This window comes from Hypanus sabinus, chromosome 11, assembly GCF_030144855.1.
Source record: "Hypanus sabinus isolate sHypSab1 chromosome 11, sHypSab1.hap1, whole genome shotgun sequence".
NCBI classification, from domain to species: domain Eukaryota; kingdom Metazoa; phylum Chordata; class Chondrichthyes; order Myliobatiformes; family Dasyatidae; genus Hypanus; species Hypanus sabinus.
This window is the reverse complement of record NC_082716.1, coordinates 114,293,524-114,312,035: the sequence shown is the minus strand read 5'-3', so window position 1 is coordinate 114,312,035 and position 18,512 is coordinate 114,293,524. Positions and strand designations below refer to the sequence as shown.

General features: G+C 45.1%; 1 protein-coding gene across 1 annotated transcript; it reads right to left on the bottom strand.

The window, feature by feature from the left end:
• Positions 1 to 409: 409 nt before the first annotated feature.
• Positions 410 to 17,624, bottom strand: LOC132402315 (zinc-binding protein A33-like). The gene is made up of 6 exons (XM_059985187.1): positions 17,163 to 17,624; positions 16,411 to 16,506; positions 15,760 to 15,993; positions 14,441 to 14,463; positions 14,235 to 14,353; positions 410 to 1,686 (listed from the first exon to the last, which is right to left on the bottom strand). The coding sequence occupies exons 1-6, from the start codon at positions 17,571 to 17,573 to the stop codon at positions 1,133 to 1,135; spliced, it is 1,437 nt and encodes a 478-aa protein (XP_059841170.1). The 5' UTR covers positions 17,574 to 17,624; the 3' UTR covers positions 410 to 1,132.
• Between the last annotated feature and the right edge of the window lie 888 nt (positions 17,625 to 18,512).

Sequence of the window (18,512 nt, the reverse complement as noted above, 5' to 3'; positions counted from 1 at the left end):
ATTCGGATCTGATGACCCCGCTGTTCACGTTCGGATCTGATGACCCCGCTGTTCACATTCCGATCTGATGACCCCACTGTTCACATTCGGATCTGATGACCCCACTGTTCACATTCGGATCTGATGACCCCGCTGTTCACATTCCGATCTGGTGACCCCGCTGTTCACGTTCGGATCTGGTGACCCCGCTGTTCACGTTCGGATCTGATATCCCCGCTGTTCACATTCCAATCTGATGACCCCACTGTTTACATTCCGATCTGGTGACCCCGCTGTTCACGTTTGGATCTGATGACCCCGCTGTTCACGTTCGGATCTGATGACCCCGCTGTTCACATTCGGATCTGATGACCTCTGTATTTATTTTTTAGCAAGGAGATAATGCTGAGCCTCTATAAGACACAACTCTGGCCATACTTGGAGTATTGTCAATGTTTTCTGTTCTTTATCTGAGAAAGGAAGGGGGATATCATTGACACCTACCGAGTGTTGAAAGGACTAGGTAGGGTGGATGTGGAAAGTTTGTTTCATGTGGTGGACGTATGCAGACTGGAGGACACAGCCTCAACATTGAGAGGCCTTATTTTTGAACAGAGGTAAGGATGTATATTTTTATCCAGAGAGCAGTGAACCTGTGGAATCCTCTGCCAGAGACCGCAGTGGAAGCCAAGTCTCTGGGTATATTTAAGGCGGAAGTTGATCATTTCCTGATCGATCAGACCATCAGAGGATATGGCGAGAATGCAGGTGTATGGGATTGAGTAGGATCCAGGATCAGCCATGATAGAATGGTTGAGTGGAGTCGATGGGCTGAATGGCCTAATCCTGATCCTATGTTTTATAGTCTAACTAAGATTCACCCTGACCCTCCCCCGCCTTTTCCAGTCAGCACCACCCCCACTTGTCCCACTGCACGTGTCTCAGTGCGGCTGGACTTTAGGACCCGGGGGAGCTCAGGACCCGCTGCCCTGCGCCTGCTGCTGAATCCACAATGTTTCCGTTCCGTTGATAGATGTGGTGAACAAGTTAAAATTAATGGATCAATAATTCTCATCTCAAATTTATTTCACTCTCTGCAGATTTATATTTACAGGGACATTACCCCTGACACCAGTGCCAGGACCCGCTTAGTTTACAGACCCAGAGGGGATCCGGAGCAGATTCTCAGCCACTGGTTTTCATCCCAAGGTGCGAAGAAGGGATAAAGTTTCTCCGTGAATTTATTCCCATTGAAGTTGTGGAGATGGGACTTGGTCTCCGCGTTATAAAATGAAACTGTCCCGGACTCATAACTGAGATAAACTCCCACCCTCCCGGGGATGGGACCGGCAGGGAGACGGGACTCAGGGGAGTGAAGAACTCCAAACTCATCACAGTTCTGATGTAACACGTCATCCTCCCGCCCGATGACCCAGAATCCGGTCTCCGGGCTCAGTCTGACCCCTCCCTTCCTCTCCACAGACTCTGTGGCGACTCCCAGACACCACTCCTGATTCCGAGCTACCTCCACCTCCCAGTAATGTCTCCCTGATGTGAATCCCTCCAATCCTAGCACACAAGGCCAGTCTGTGAATCTCTTCCCGGTGTCAGGGAGATCGCTCCAGTTCCCAGTACATCTCACACTCTTCCGATCCTCAGACACCTCGAGACGCGGATTCAGCGTTTCCACATCCAGGGTGACAGAGACTGGGGGGAGAAACAGAGAATTAGAGAGTCCCCGGGGACTGGGGGGAGACTCGGGCAGCATAGCCCCGGGGATTGGGGGGAGATTCGGGCAGCATGGCCCGGGGATTGGGGGGAGACTCGGGCAGCGTGGCCCTTGGAATCAGGGGGAGACTCGGGCAGTGTAGCCCTGGGGATCGGGGGAGACTCGGGCAACGTGGCCCCTGGAATCGGGGGGAGACTCGGGCAGCGTGGCCCTTGGAATCGGGGGGAGACTCTGGCAGCGTAGCCCCGGGGATCGGGGGGAGACTCGGGCAGCGTGGCCCCTGGAATCGGGGGGAGACTCGGGCAGCGTAGCCCCGGGGATCGGGGGGGGGGGACACTCGGGCAATGCAGCTGTGGGATGGTGGAAAGGCCACTGCTCTTCAGGCGCGGTCTGGTGACCGACAGGCACCCTTTCCCGGAGAAAGCGGGAGGACAACTAATATCTCCCCTAGACTTTTCCACTGGGCGGAGAGCAGAGATTTCCCGATCAAACAGACACAAAATGCTGGAGGAACCGAGCGGGTCAGGTAGCATGTGTGGAGAGAGATAGAGAGTCTACGTTTCAGGTCGACATCATCCCTCAAGAATGGAAATAAATAGGAGAGATATACAGCAGACATGAGTACGGAAGGGGGTGGATTAAGACGGGAAGGGGTAAGTGGATGGATTTAAACTGGAGGACACAGAGTTTCTCTAGTCCCGTTTGCCCATTATTCCTTTCCAGCTTTCCTATGCACGTACCTGGCAAGATGTATTTTAAAACATTGTCACTATACCCAACTGTACAGTTGATCTAGAGCCCGGTGTGCTGTACCATGAATTTTAGTGTTACCCATAAACCTACGAACTGTGTCACCGGCATTCTCATCCAAATCATTACTATAAATGACCAACGACCCCAGCCCCAGCACCGACCTCTGCAGGTCACAGGCATCCAATCCTCTGTGTTTGAGAGACACGTGGACAGACATTTCAATAGGCAAGGCATAGAAGGATACTGGCCTAATGCTGGCCAAAGAGATGAATGTAGATGGGTAAATGGGTCAGCACAGAGGTGATGGGTCGAAGGGCAAATTTCTATGCTGAATGACGATGGATCTGTGAACTGAATGCTAAGAACCCCCAACCCCCCCCCCCCCACCCCGGTGCTGAGAATCCTAAACAGACAGTGACCCCTGACCCTTGACCCCTCAGCACAGAAGCAGGCCCTTCATTCAATGTTAACGTTCAGGAGTGTTAAGCGTGAAGGTTTGAGACAGTAACGAGGGTGATAATGGGAACCAGTAGGGAAGGGATGAATGGCAGATTGAACCAGAACCAGGTTGGGGAGGGGTGGAAAGCCTGGGGGTGAACTGAGTGTGTATACGTAACGAGAAGGTGGAGGGGGACAAAGATGGGGGGGGGGGGTGAGTATCCCTTTCTCACAATCCCATTGCCGACAGCCCCTCATTAGGAAAGGGGATGAAAATGCAGAGACCCTTAAGCAAAACAGGTCCTGATGAAGTGCTTCAGCCCGAGCCGTCAGCTGTTTGCTCTTTTCCATAGATGCTTCCTGGCCTGCTGAGATCCTCCAGCATTTTGTGTGTGTTGATCTGCTTTAAATATACTCAATTATTTGTCCTCCACAGCTGCCTGTGGCAGATTTACTATTCTTTGGCTAAAGGAATTCCTCTTCATTTCTGTTCTAAATGAACATCCTCCAGTCGGAGGCTATGCCTTCTGATCCTCGACCTACCCACATCCTCCCGACATCAACTCTCTCCAGGCAGGTTTCAGAGAGATCTGGTGAGACCCTTCATCAGGACCTGTGCTGCTGGATTACCAGCATCTGCAGATTTTCTCTTGTTTGATTTTTAAGCCAGAAGTTGACAGGTAAACTTATTGATTAGTCAGGGCATCAAAAGTTATGGGGAGGAGGCGGGAGAATAGGGTTGAGAGGGATAATAAATCAGTCATTCTTCTAAACTCCAGTAAGTACAGGCCCAGAACAATCAAACACTCCTCATATGTTAACTCTTTCATTCCTGGAATCATTCTTCTGAACCTCCTGGACCCTTTCCAATGCCAGTACATCTTTTCCAATAGGAGGGACCCAGAACTGCTCACAATACTCCACATGTGTTCTGACTATTGCCTAATAAAAGCTCAGAATTACATCCTTGCTCTTGTATTCTAATCTTCTCAAAATGAATGCTAACAGTGAGTTTGCCAATCTTACCACAGACACAACCTGCAAGTTAACCTTCAGTGAATCCTGCACAAGGACATCCAAGTCCCTTTGCACCTCTGATTTTTGAATCTTCTCCCTGTTTACAAAATCATCTATGCCTTTATTCCTTCTACCAAAGTGCATGCATGACTTCCCTATTCGATAATCCATCTATCACTTATTTGCCCATTTTCCTGATCTGTCTCTGTTCTTCCCCAGATTCCGAGCTTCTACAACACTACTTGTCCCTTCACCAATCTTCATATCACGTTCAAACCCGGCCACAAAGGCAACAATTCTGTCATCCAAATCATTCTTTGTCTCTCTTGGCTTTGTGTTCCTTGAAGAATTCCAACAGATTTGTCAGGCAAGATTTCCCCTTAAGGGAAGGCATGCTGTCTTTGCCCTATTTTATTTTGTCCTCCATGTACCCAAAAGCTCGTCCTTAACACTAGACTCCAACATCTTCCCAAACACACCACATCCAGACTAACTCACCAAACACACCACATCCAGACTAACACACCAAACAAACCACATCCAGACTAACACACCAAACACACCACATCCAGACTAACACACCAAACACACCACATCCAGACTAACTCACCAAACACACTATATCCAGACTAACACACCAAACACACCACATCCAGACTAACACACCTAACATACCACATCCAGACTACCAAACAAACCACATCCAGACTAACACACCAAACACACCACATCCAGACTAACACACCTAACACACCACATCCAGACTAACACACCAAACACACCACATCCAGACTAACACACCAAACACACCACATCCAGACTAACACACCAAACACACCACATCCAGACTAACACACCAAACACACCACATCCAGACTAACACACCAAGCACACCACATCCAGACTAACACACCAAACACACCACATCCAGACTAACACACCAAACAAACCACATCCAGACTAACACACCAAACACACCACATCCAGACTAACACACCAAGCACACCACATCCAGACTAACACACCAAACACACCACATCCAGACTAACACACCAAACACACCACATCCAGACTAACACACCAAACACACCACATCCAGACTAACACACCAAGCACACCACATCCAGACTACCAAACAAACCACATCCAGACTAACACACCAAACACACCACATCCAGACTAACACACCAAACAAACCACATCCAGACTAACACACCTAACACACCACATCCAGACTAACACACCAAACACACCATATCCAGACTAACACACCAAACACACCACATCCAGACTACCAAACAAACCACATCCAGACTAACACACCTAACACACCACATCCAGACTAACACACCAAGCACACCACATCCAGACTAACACACCAAACACACCAAATCCAGACTAACACACCAAACACACCACATCCAGACTAACACACCAAACACACCACATCCAGACTAACACACCAAACACACCACATCCAGACTAACTCACCAAACACACCACATCCAGACTAACACACCAAACAAACCACATCCAGACTAACTCACCAAACACACCACATCCAGACTAACTCACCAAACACACCAAATCCAGACTAACTCACCAAACACACCACATCCAGACTAACACACCAAACAAACCACATCCAGACTAACACACCAAACAAACCACATCCAGACTAACACACCAAACAAACCACATCCAGACTAACACACCAAACACACCACATCCAGACTAACACACCAAACACACCACATCCAGACTAACACACCAAACAAACCACATCCAGACTAACACACCAAACACACCACATCCAGACTAACACACCAAACATACCACATCCAGACTAACACACCAAACAAACCACATCCAGACTAACACACCAAACACACCACATCCAGACTAACACACCAAACACACCAAATCCAGACTAACACACCAAACACACCACATCCAGACTAACACACCAAACACACCACATCCAGACTAACTCACCAAACACACCACATCCAGACTAACACACCAAACACACCACATCCAGACTAACACACCAAACACACCACATCCAGACTAACACACCAAACACACCACATCCAGACTAACACACCAAACACACCACATCCAGACTACCAAACAAACCACATCCAGACTAACACACCAAACACACCACATCCAGACTAACACACCAAACACACCACATCCAGACTAACACACCAAACAAACCACATCCAGACTAACACACCAAACACACCACATCCAGACTAACACACCAAACAAACCACATCCAGACTAACACACCAAACACACCACATCCAGACTAACACACCAAACACACCACATCCAGACTAACACACCAAACAAACCACATCCAGACTAACACACCAAACTCACCACATCCAGACTAACACACCAAACACACCAAATCCAGACTAACACACCAAACACACCACATCCAGACTAACACACCAAACACACCAAATCCAGACTAACACACCAAACAAACCACATCCAGACTAACACACCAAACACACCACATCCAGACTAACACACCAAACACACCACATCCAGACTAACACACCAAACACACCAAATCCAGACTAACACACCAAACACACCACATCCAGACTAACACACCAAACACACCACATCCAGACTAACACACCAAACACACCACATCCAGACTAACACACCAAACACACCACATCCAGACTAACACACCTAACACACCACATCCAGACTAACACACCAAACAAACCACATCCAGACTAACACACCAAACAAACCACATCCAGACTAACACACCAAACACACCACATCCAGACTAACACACCAAACACACCACATCCAGACTAACACACCAAACACACCACATCCAGACTAACACACCAAACAAACCACATCCAGACTAACACACCTAACACACCACATCCAGACTAACACACCAAACACACCACATCCAGACTAACACACCAAACAAACCACATCCAGACTAACACACCAAACACACCACATCCAGACTAACACACCAAACACACCACATCCAGACTAACACACCAAACAAACCACATCCAGACTAACACACCAAACTCACCACATCCAGATTAACACACTGTAATTTTCTTTCCCCAGCTGCTCTGCCTTCTTAAGAAGTGAAGTGATTTTTGCAATTTCTGGTCGTCTTGAATGACCCAGGGATTCTTGAAAGATTATTACTAAAGCCTCCATTTTCTATTCAGCTAACTCTTTCCGACTAACTGGGGTGTAGTCCATCTGGTCCAGGTACCTTAAGATCTTTGACCTTCCCATGCACTTTCTCCTTAGTAAATAGCAACAGCATTCATTTCTATTCCCTGACACTCTCACATTTCTGACATACAGCTGGTATCTTCTACAGTGAGGATTGACACAAAATACTAAATAAGTACCTCTGCCATGTCTTTATTTCAGATTTCTCCTCTCTAGTGTCATTTTCTAGGGATCCAATATCCACTCTCACCTCTCTTTTACTCTTTACATTTTTTGTGTTCTCTTGAGTATTGTAGGCAAGCTTTCCCTCATATCTTATTTTCTCTCCTTATGGTTTTGTAATTGCTTTCTGTTTATTATCAAAATTTTCTCGATACTCCAACTTCCTGTTAATTTTTGGTCTATTGTATGCCCTCTCTTTTGCTTTTATGATGTCTTTGACTTCCCTTGTCAAACACGGCTACCTCATCCTCCCCAAAACCCTCACTAATTTTTATAGGTGCACCGTAGAAAGCATTCTTCTATGGTGCATCACAACCTGGTATGGAAGTTGTCCTGTCCAAGACCGGAAGAAGCTGCAGAAGATCGTGAACCTAGCCCAGCACATCACACAAACCAACCTTCCATCCTCGGACTCACTTTACACCGCACGCTGTCGGAGCAGTGCTGCCAGGGTAATCAAGGACATGACCCACCCAGCCAACACATTTTTTGTCCCACTTCCCTCCGGGAGAAGGTTCAGGAGCATGAAGATTCGTACGGCCAGATTTGGGAACAGCTTCTTTCCAACTGTGATAAGACTGCAGAACAGATCCTGACCCAGATCTGGGCCATACCTTCCAAATATCCGGACCTGACTTGCACTACCTTACTTTCCCTTTTCTATTTTCTAATTATGATTTATAATTTGAATTTTTATTATATTTATTTCAATTTGTTCTTCTGGGAGCGCGAAGCACAGAAACAAATATCACTGTGATGATTGTATGCTCCAGTATCACTTGTTTGGTGACAACAAAGTATAAAGAATACTCCTTCATCTTTGGGATTTATTTATCCAAATTGCCCTGGAATTCCATATGCCCATCTCCCTCTCCGTGAGAATGTTACCGCATAGATCTCTCATAAAAGTTTTCTGTCTCACTTTCAGTCTGAGCCCTCTGGATCTGTACTCCAATTTCAAGTAAAAAGACTCAACTCTTGTTGTTCTGCATTCATCCCTGCTCATGTTCCCTTCCAATCTACTTTGGTGAGCTCCTCCCTCATGTCTCTGCAATTAACTTCACTCCACTCTAGCACTGATACATCTGACTTTATCTCCTTCTCAAATGCTGGGGTGAATTTTATGATCACTGCTTCCTAAAGGTTCTTTTACCCTAATCTCCCAAATCATATCTGGTTCATTCTACAAATCCCACTCCAGAATTGACTTTCTCCCATTAGGCTCAACCACAAGCTGATCTAAAAAGCTATCTCAGGGGCATTCTACAAACTCTCTTTTCTGGAATGCAGCACCAACATGATTTTCCCAATCTACCTGCATGTTGAACTCTCCCATTCCGATCATCACCTTGCCCTTTTTTCTATCTCCTGGTGTAGTTTGTATCTCATTTCTATCCTGGCTACTATTTGGAGGTCTGAATATAGCTCCCATCAGGGTCTTTTTATCCTTGCAGTTTCTTAACTCTACCCACAATGATTACATCTTCAAATCCTATGTCATCTCTCTCTAACGATTTGATTTCATTTTTTAACCAACATATCCTCCCCAGCTCCTCTGCCTTCCTGCAGTCCTTTGAATTCAAGGTGTATCCTTGAATGTTGAGCTGCAAGCCAATATCTCCTTTCAGCCACAACTCAGTGATGCCAACAATGATGCACCTGCCAATCTCTACCTGAGCTACAACATCATCTACTTTATTCCGTATACCGGTGCATTCCAATATAACACCTTCAGTCCTGTACTCATCAGCCTGTTCGACACGTCCACATGAACTTAAGCAAGGTCTTTGATGTCGTTGATAGACCACTCTTGGGGTATTGTGTGCATCTCCATTTCCCCGAATATGGAGAGCATGTCATTACACTGGACAGGAAGCTTCAGGAGGATGTTACCAGGACTGGGGGGCTTGGGTTAAAAGCAGAGAGTGGTTAAGCTTGGGCTATTTCCCTGGAGTGCAGAATGTTGAGGGATGACCCCTTATCGAGGTAAATAAATTCATAAAGGGCTTAGATAAAGTGAATCTTTTTACTTGAAATTGGAGTACAGAACCAGAGGGCTCAGATTGAAAGTGAGACAGAAAACTTTTATGAGGGATCTATGGGGTAACATTCTTACGGAGAGGGAGATGGGCAGATGGAATTTGCTGACAGGTACTTCAGAAACAGGTATAATTAAAATATTTAAAAATAAATTTAGACAGGTACATTGACAGGAAATGGTGAAATGGATATGGAGCAACACACATGTTCAAGAAGTATCTTAGTCTTGCTGATTTTTGAAGTAGGCTGTAGGTTTAATATCTTCCAAAGCCCTTCCTAGATCATCCTCCTGAGGAATCTCACCCTGGAGTCTGTCCGTGAACTGTTGATGTGACAATACGTCAGAGAGCAGCTCAGTGCCACAGAACAGATAGACTGGGTAAGTATGGCAGATTTCATTCCTGGTGGCCATGTGTCACACTCTGATAGTATGTCTGGGTCTGGGGGTGGGGGGGAGGTTTGTGTGTGTGTGTGTTGGTTATGGTGAATATCAGATGGTGTGTGGACACGTTGAAGTATTTATATGTTACAGTGTGTCATCACATGTCTGGTGTGTGTTGACAATATGTGACACGTGAGTGAGTTGTTTACATAAATAAATTACTGTGTCTAAAGAGAATGGTTTCCAGGTTACTGAGGGAAATAACAACGTACGTTGCTGGGGCTCTGATTACAATCTGCCAATCCTTCTTGTGTACGTGTGTGAGGAGCTTTGCCAGGCTGGTTATGCTGTGTGTGCTTCTCCAGAGATGAAATCTTGACCGATGTCAGTGCTGGTTGGTGTGTCCGAGCTCAGTCTCACATTGGTTCAAAGTGGTGGTTTGATAACCATAAACCCATAAGACCATAAGGCATAGGAGCAGAATTGGGCCATTTTGCCCATCAAGTTTGCTCCACCATTCAATCATGGCTGATCCTTTTCTCCCTCCTCCTCCCTAGTCTTCTCCCCATAACCTTTGATACCATGTCTATCAAGCCCTGCCTTAAATAGACCCTATGACCTGGCCTTCACAGATGCGTATGGTAATAAATTTCACAAATTCACCACCGTCTGGCTTAAGAAATTTCTCCGCATCTGTTTTAAATGGATGTCCCGCTATCCTGAGGTTGTGCACTCGTGTCCTAGACTCCCACACAATGGGAAACCTCCTTTCCACATCTACTCTGTCCTGGCCTTTCAACATTCAAAAGGCTTCAATGAGATCCCCCCTCTTCATCTTTGTAAATTCCAGCAAGTACAAACCCAGAGCCCTCAAACATTCTTTGTATGATAACCCTTTAATTCCCAGAATCATCCTTGTGAACCTTCTCTGAACCCTCGGCAATCCTAGCTCATCTTTTCTTAGATGAAGAGCCTTAAAATGTTCACAATACTCAAGGTGAGGCCTCACCAATGCCTTATAAAGCCTCAGCATCACATTCCTGCTCTTGAATTAAATACTGACATTGCATTTTCCTTCCTCACTACTGACTCTACCTGCAAGTTACCCTTTAGGATTTCCACAGATGGTCTCCCAAGTACATTTGCATCTCAGATCTTAGTATTTTCTCCACAATTAAAAAAAATAATCTGCACATTATTTCTCCTACCAAAGTGCATGATCATGCATTTTCCAACATTGTATTTCATTTGCCACTTTCTTGCTCATTCTCATCCAACTCCTCCGCAGCCTACCTCTTTCCTTAACACTATCTGCCCCTCCACCAATCTTCGTATCATCTGCAAACTTTGCAACAAAGCCATCTATTCCATTATCTAAATTGTTGGTATACATTAAAAGAAATGGTCCCAACACTGACCCCGTGGAACACCACTAGTCACTGGACAGCCAACCAGAAAAGGATCCTTTTATCCCTATTCATTGCCTCCTACGAATCAGTCAATGGTCGAACCATGCCAATAACTTTTCTGTAATACCATGAGCTCTTAACTTAGTAAGTGGCCTCGTGTGTCGCACCTTATCAAAGGCCTTCTGAAAGTCCAAATATATAACATCTACTACACCCCCTTTATCCATCCTACTTGTAACTCCTCAAAGAATTCCAACAGGTTTGTCAGGCAAGACAAAACCATACTGACTTTGTCCTATCTTGTGCTGTGTCACCAAGTATTCCACATGCTCATACTTAACAATTGACTCCTACATCTTCCCAACCACAGAGGTGAAGCTAAGTGGTCTATAATTTCCTTGCTGCTGCCTTCCTCATTACTAAAAGAGTGCAGTAACTTTTGCAATCTTCCGGTCCTCTGGAACCATGCCAGAGTCAAATGATTTTTTTGAAAGATGATTTCAAATGCCTCCACAATCTCTAACACTACCTCTTTCAGAACACTAGGGTGCAGTTCATCTGGTCGGGTGGCTTACGTACCTTTAGGTCTTTCAGCTTTTTGAGCACCTTCTCTCTTGTATTAGTAACTGCACTCACTTCTCTTCCCTCACACCCTTCAACATCTGCCACAGTGTTAGTGTGTTCCACAGTGAAGGCTAATGCAAAATGTTCATCTGCCATCTCTTTGTCCACCGTTATTATAAATCCAGCCTCATTTTCTAGTGGTGCTATCTCCACTCTCATCTCTTTTATTTTCTTTACATACTTGGAAAAAAAAACTTTTACTATCCACTGATATTGTTTGCTAGCTTGCTTTCAAATTTAATTTTTCTCCTCTCAATGATTATTTTAGTTGCTCTCTGTAAGTATTTAAAGCTTCCCAATCCTCTGTCTTCCTACTATTTTTTGCTTTGTTGTATCCCCTCTTTTGCTTTTACATTAGCCTGTCTGTCTTCCCTTGTCTGCCACAGTTGAACTATTTTGCCATTTGAGTATTTAGTTATTTTGGGAATACAGCTATCCTGCACCTTCCTCATTTTCCCAGAAACCGACACCATTTCTGCTCTGCTCTCATCACTGCCAGCATCGCCTTCCAATTTGCTTTGGCCAACTCCTCTCTCATACCACTGTAATTTCTTTTACCCCATTGAAATGTTACAATGTCACATTTTACTTTCTCCTTATCAAATTTCAAGTTGAACTCAATCATGTTGTGATTACTGCCTCCTAAGGGTTATTTTTCCTTAAGTTTCCTAATCACCTCCAGTTCAATACATAACACCTAATCAAGTCGAGCTGATCCCTGAGTAGGCTCAACAACAAACCGCTCTAAAAAGCCAACACATAACATTCAACAAATTCACTCTCTTGAAATCCATGACCAACCTGATTTTCCCAATTGACCTGCATGTTGAAATCTCCCATGACGATCATAACATTGTCTTTTTGATCGGCCTTTTCTGTTTCCAGTTGTAATCTGTGGTCCACATCCAAGCTACTGTTGGGATGCCTGTATAGAACTGCCATCAGAGTCCTTTTCACCTTTGCAGTTTCTTAACTCAACCCACAAGGATTCAACATCTTCCAATCCTATGTCACAACTTTCTACTGATTTACCAGCAGAGCCTGCCACCCCGTCTGCCTAACTTCTTATACCACTGATAAATAGTGCAGTCCTAAACATTCAACTTCCAACCACAACCATTCTTCAGCCATGATTCAGTGATGGACAAAATTTCATCCCCAACAATCTGTAATCAAGCAACAAGATTATCCACCTTATTTCTTATACCCTGTGTATTGAGGTATAACATTTTTAATACTGTATTTGCTACCCTTTTTGATTCTGCATCCCTAATGCACTGATACTCACCCTGCTGGCTGCAATTTTGTCTTCGTATCTACGTGCCCTTCCTGACAGTCTGTTTGCATGCTATCTTTGTTTATTTTTACCATCAGTCCTATCTAGTCCCTTCACTCCAGTTACACCCACCTGCCAAATCAGCTTAAACCCTCCCTAACAGCTCTAACAAACGTTTCTGCAAGAATATTGGTACCCCTCAGGTTCAGGTGCAACCCGTCCCTTTTGAACAGGTCCTACCTCCCCCAGAAGAGATCCCAATGATCCAAGAACCTGAAGCCCTGCCCCCTGCACCAGCTTCTCAGCCATGCATTAATCTGCCAAATCATCCTGCTTCTACCCTTCCTGGTGTGTGGTACAGGCCGCAATCCAGAAATTACAACCCTGGAGGTACTGCTTCTCAGCTTTCTACCGAGCTCTCTTAACTCTATTTTCAGGACTTATTTCCTTTTACTTCCTATGTCATTGGTACCAATATATACCAAGTTACCTGGCTGTTTTCTCTCCCTCTCTAAAATGCTGTGGGCAAGATCTGATACATCCCTGACCATGGCACCTTGGAGGCAACATACCATTTAGGTGTCACGTTCATGTCCACAGATTCTCCTGTCTGTTCCCCTGACAACTGAGTCCCCTATCACTACTGTTCCCCTTTTTTCTCTTTAACAACAGTGAGAGTTGCAGATCCAAAGATGGGGAAGACCTGCGTCAATCAGAGTCTGCACTCACAGGCACATGAAGGACTTGTGTATTTTTCTGACAATCCCAGTCACCACAATGATACCTACTTTTATTCCCTACAATATCATCAAATCAGTATTGATTTCCCAGCTCCTGTGGTGGGATTCAAACTCATGTCTTGGCGTGTTAGTGCAGTGTGCCAGGGATCAAGACACACTGGTTCATTTGCCTTTCCCGTGTATGGGTTGTATTGTGGCCCTGTGCTGGTGTGTTCAGAGTTCTGACATCTCCAGCTGACCATGTGCCAGTGATGCCTCCCAGTCGGTGGGGTTCACATGGAATAAACTTCAGTTCCCCTTCAGTCCATTATTACAGCCAATCCTTGCTTCAAATTAGAACTTAATTGAACGAGGAGAAATGAAACTTTGTAAGTTTTACCTCGATTAATGGCATCAAGTGTTTCTCTCAGCACTGTGTTCAACAAATAGGGGTGATCGAATTTTTCAGCCAGTGGGGCCTCATCTGTCACTGACAATTCCTGGACATCATCATCAATCCTGCAAATATTAAACTGCTGGTTATAAACTGCAATTTTCATCTATTTTACAAATCCATACAAGGTTTCAGTAAAGAGCATGTCCTACCTCCTGTTCTGACAAGCTTCCTCCTGAAATAAATAAAAACACAAATCAAATTAGACTTGGACTTACCATCCATATCCTGAATTTCTTCCAAATCATTACAAGGTGTTGAAACTTCCCACTCCCGCAGTGACTCACACACACACAAACAATATAGAACCACGGGGTAAATTACAAAAAATGTTTCTGAAAGTTAGATCATTACTTAGGGGATAAAACTTACAGGAAAGAGAGGACTGGTTGTGCATTTTCATCTTTGGGGAGATGGAATTCCAGATTGATTTTAATAAATCCCATAAGAAATTTAGTGAATAGGATGCCACATTCACTGCCATAGGAGTGGTTGAAGCGGAACAGCAGAGATTGAATGTAATGGGGAAACTGGATAAACATATGAAGGACCATGGAGTTTGGGGCACTTTTTCTGGTTGTAGTGAATAGGTGAGAGGTGGTTTGTGAGCAGAGAAATTGATGGGAGAGGATGGAATGAATGGCCTGTTTATGATGGAGAATGGGCTATAATCCTATGGAAAACTTATCAGGAAAAGTAAAGAGACAGTGAAGGCTTCCCTAATCTGATGTAAACCGGATGGATAGGATAAATCTGATATGGGAGTTACATACTTTGTTCTCACTGATTAACAGAGAGACCCTCACACCCACTGCAGCAGACACACTCACAGCCTGTGACTGGAACTGCGTGTTGATGGGAGTTTTAGAGGATATCGAATGTGATAATTAAGCAGCTCTGTGCTATGATCAGAGTAAGTAATTTCAGAGTAGATTGCATTTTGTCCTGGGATGTATAGAAATTGTAGAACAACATCAATCATGAATAGTTGCATCAATTGTCTGGCGAGAAACATTTCACTACCATCTTTAATTTCTGTGTGTAGGAGCCACGCATCTGTTTTGTGTTGCGTGTTTATTATGGCAACTAGTCATGTGAGTGGGGCATGGTAATAGTGAAGGCAATATGTTTCATATTTGTACTTTGTTCTGGGCTGTTTTGAGCTGGGGGTGGACAGATATCCTACCTTTTGTTGTCCGCTTAGTTGCAGCTTAATTTATGATTTATTATGAAGTTTCATTGCTTCAAGATTACATGTTGATAATAAATGATCAAATACATATCTTCGACATTTTTGAATGTCATTATTGGAGTGATTGGGAGCGCGTCATACAAGTCTAACAATACGTGCGAGGTCGCCAGCAGTGACAATCCATTTGTTAGAATTGGCCGCTGTGCTGGGTTTATTTCAAATATACCACTGTTTATTTAGAGCCATTTGGCAGAAACAAATTGAAATATAATCCCTCACCTTGAGAAATATCACATTGTCTTTTTGATCCATCTGTTCCTTTAACTTTGAGATTTCCTCCTGAATAAACTTTACTTTCCCTTGAATCTCTTGAAGATTTTTCTCCATTGAACTTAAAATCCTCTCCACTTCCTCCCTGAGATCCCCGAGTAAGCTCTGCTCTTTCTCAGTGATAATCTGGTGCAGTTCCACAAACTGAGATGTGATGTGGGACTGAAGGCTGTGTGACTGTTCCTGTCGAATGAAAGGTAAAGGTTAATTTACTGTATTGCTATGTTGTATTTCCTGATGACATTAGGTTGACCATTTGGTCCATTAAAGTCCATGCTAGTTCTCAGAGCATTCCTGTGAACCCCATTCCCTCACATTTTCCTGAAACCTATTCTTCCTCATTGACCCATTAACTCCCGCCTGATTCACATACCTTCCCCACCTTCACAGGGTTAATTGTAATTAACAATTCATCCAGCATGTCCTTGGGATGTGCCTGAAACTGTCGTGGTCACAGAGGGAGAACATGCAAACTCCACACAGATAGCACCAGAGGTCAGGATCGTACCCAGGTCACTGGAGCTGTGATACTCTGCTATTCTGCATTAAAGGGAACAAAACTCGAAAGTAATATCAGAAATTCCGCTCAGGAAGCCTCACCCGAACTCTGGAAATCTTCTCTTTCTGTTGCTGCTCCTTTTCCTGGAAGTCTGATTCCTTTTTTGTGAGAGAGTCTAAGGACGATTTTAGCTGATCCTGGGAGTCAGAGATGGAAGGAAAGAGAAACAAAGATGCAACAAAGGAAACAGGCGATCAAACCCGATTATCCCACAAAATGCCAGAGGAACTCAGTGAGTCAGGCAGCATCTATTCAGGGGAAATAAACAGTCGGTGTTTCGGAATGAGATCCTTCATTAGGACTGGGAGGGAATGGGGCAGAAGCCGGAATGAAAATGTTGGGGATGAGAATCAACTGACAGGTGATGGGTGAGACAACGTGGGGGGGGGAGGGGTGATGAAGTGAGAAGCTGTCAGGGGACAGGTGGAAGAGGCAAAGAGCTGAAGAAGAAGGAATCTAATACGAGTAGAACAATCGACCAAGGAAGAAGCGGGAGGAAATGGGGCTGTTTGGGGCACTGGATGGTGACGAGAGAGAAAGTGGAGGAGTTAGGTGTAGAATTTGTCCCTCTTGCAGGTATCAGTGCCAGGCGGGAGATCAGTGCGTAGAGAGCGATACCTTCAGAGAGCGGAGAGTTGTTAGGTGTGGGATGGGCTGTGAGACGGGATAGATGGTAGAATCCCGTTGGAGATGGCGGAAGTTGCAGAGAATGATGTGTTCGGTTTAGACGCTCATGTAATGGTATGGAGGACAAAGGAAACGGGTTAAGTATTAAACTAGCGTTAGTTTTTACCATGTAAGTTTTAACAACTTCTTTAATCGGCATGAAGCGGTGCTCTCTGTGTTCCTGCGCATCTCTACAGACCAGACAGATCAGCGTCTTGTCCGTTTCACAAAACAGCTTCAGTTCTTCCTCATGTTCTTCGCACTGACGTTTGCTTTTCTTCCCTTTCAGATTCAGGTTTAGATCTCGAGCTTTTTCAGCCAGATTTGCTAAAACCCGATTGACCCTGAGGGTGCCGTCAGCAAATACCTCTTTACAGTCCGGGCAGGAGTTTCTCTTCTCCGTTGCCCAACATCGTGTGACACAAGAGCGACAGAAGTTGTGCCCGCACTCCAGGATGATCGGGTCGGTGAAGAAATCCAGGCAGATGGGACAAATTACCTCCTCAGTCCAATTCTCGGCCTGTCTTTTCGAAGCCATGCAACTCCCAGCACTTCCTGATTCGGAACAAATTCACTTTCGGGGAGTGGCTGATCCCCTGCAGTACCGCGAGTGTCCACTACACGCGCTGCAGATGCTGGGAATCTGCTGGTGGAACTCAGCAGGTCAGGCAGCATATCGTTGTAGGGAACTATACAATCGACTTTGCTAGTTTGAGATCCTTCATGTAGTCTGTCTCAACCAGAAATGTCGATTGTCCATTTCCCTCCACAGAAGCTGCCTGACCCGTTGAGTTCGTCCAACAGCACGTTCTGATTTTTCTCGTGGTTCATGAGAGTCAGACTAGGGTGTAAAACAATAGTTAAGTTAATATTGAAAGCAAGTATAAAATTAGTTCATGCCATGAAACTGAGGATGTGGAGAGAATACTCAACTGTGAGGAGACAGATGCAGTGGTGATGACCGACCTGTGGCTGCAGGAAAAAACACAGGACTGGGCATCCTACGTATCAGGGTGGAAAACGTTATTTCTTTGTGGAGTACTGAATAAACTTTCTGACTTTACCCATGCCTGCCCCAGCTACAATGAAGGCCAATTTCCACAATAAGACAGAGCCCAGAAGTTTATATATATATCAAAATAAACTTTATTCACCATAAAATATTCACAAGGATAAACCATGCAATGCCTTTACCCGAAAATCAGTGATCCTTCTGTCACACAGCTGCTGTGTCACAGGCCCTTGCATCTTTCTCCACAGATCTTCGCCAGCCCACAGTCCGCAAAGAGGTGAGTGACCGTCTCCTCCTCCACTGCAGTGATCTCGGGGCAGCGCGCTGTGGGAGTGATCTCGGGGCATGCAGCAAGGGTCAGACTGGGAGGGGCCCTCTCGTCTCCACTGCAGTAATCTCGGGGCAGCGCGCTGTGGGAGTGATCTCCGGGCATGCAGCAAGGGTCAGACTGGGAGGGGCCCTCTC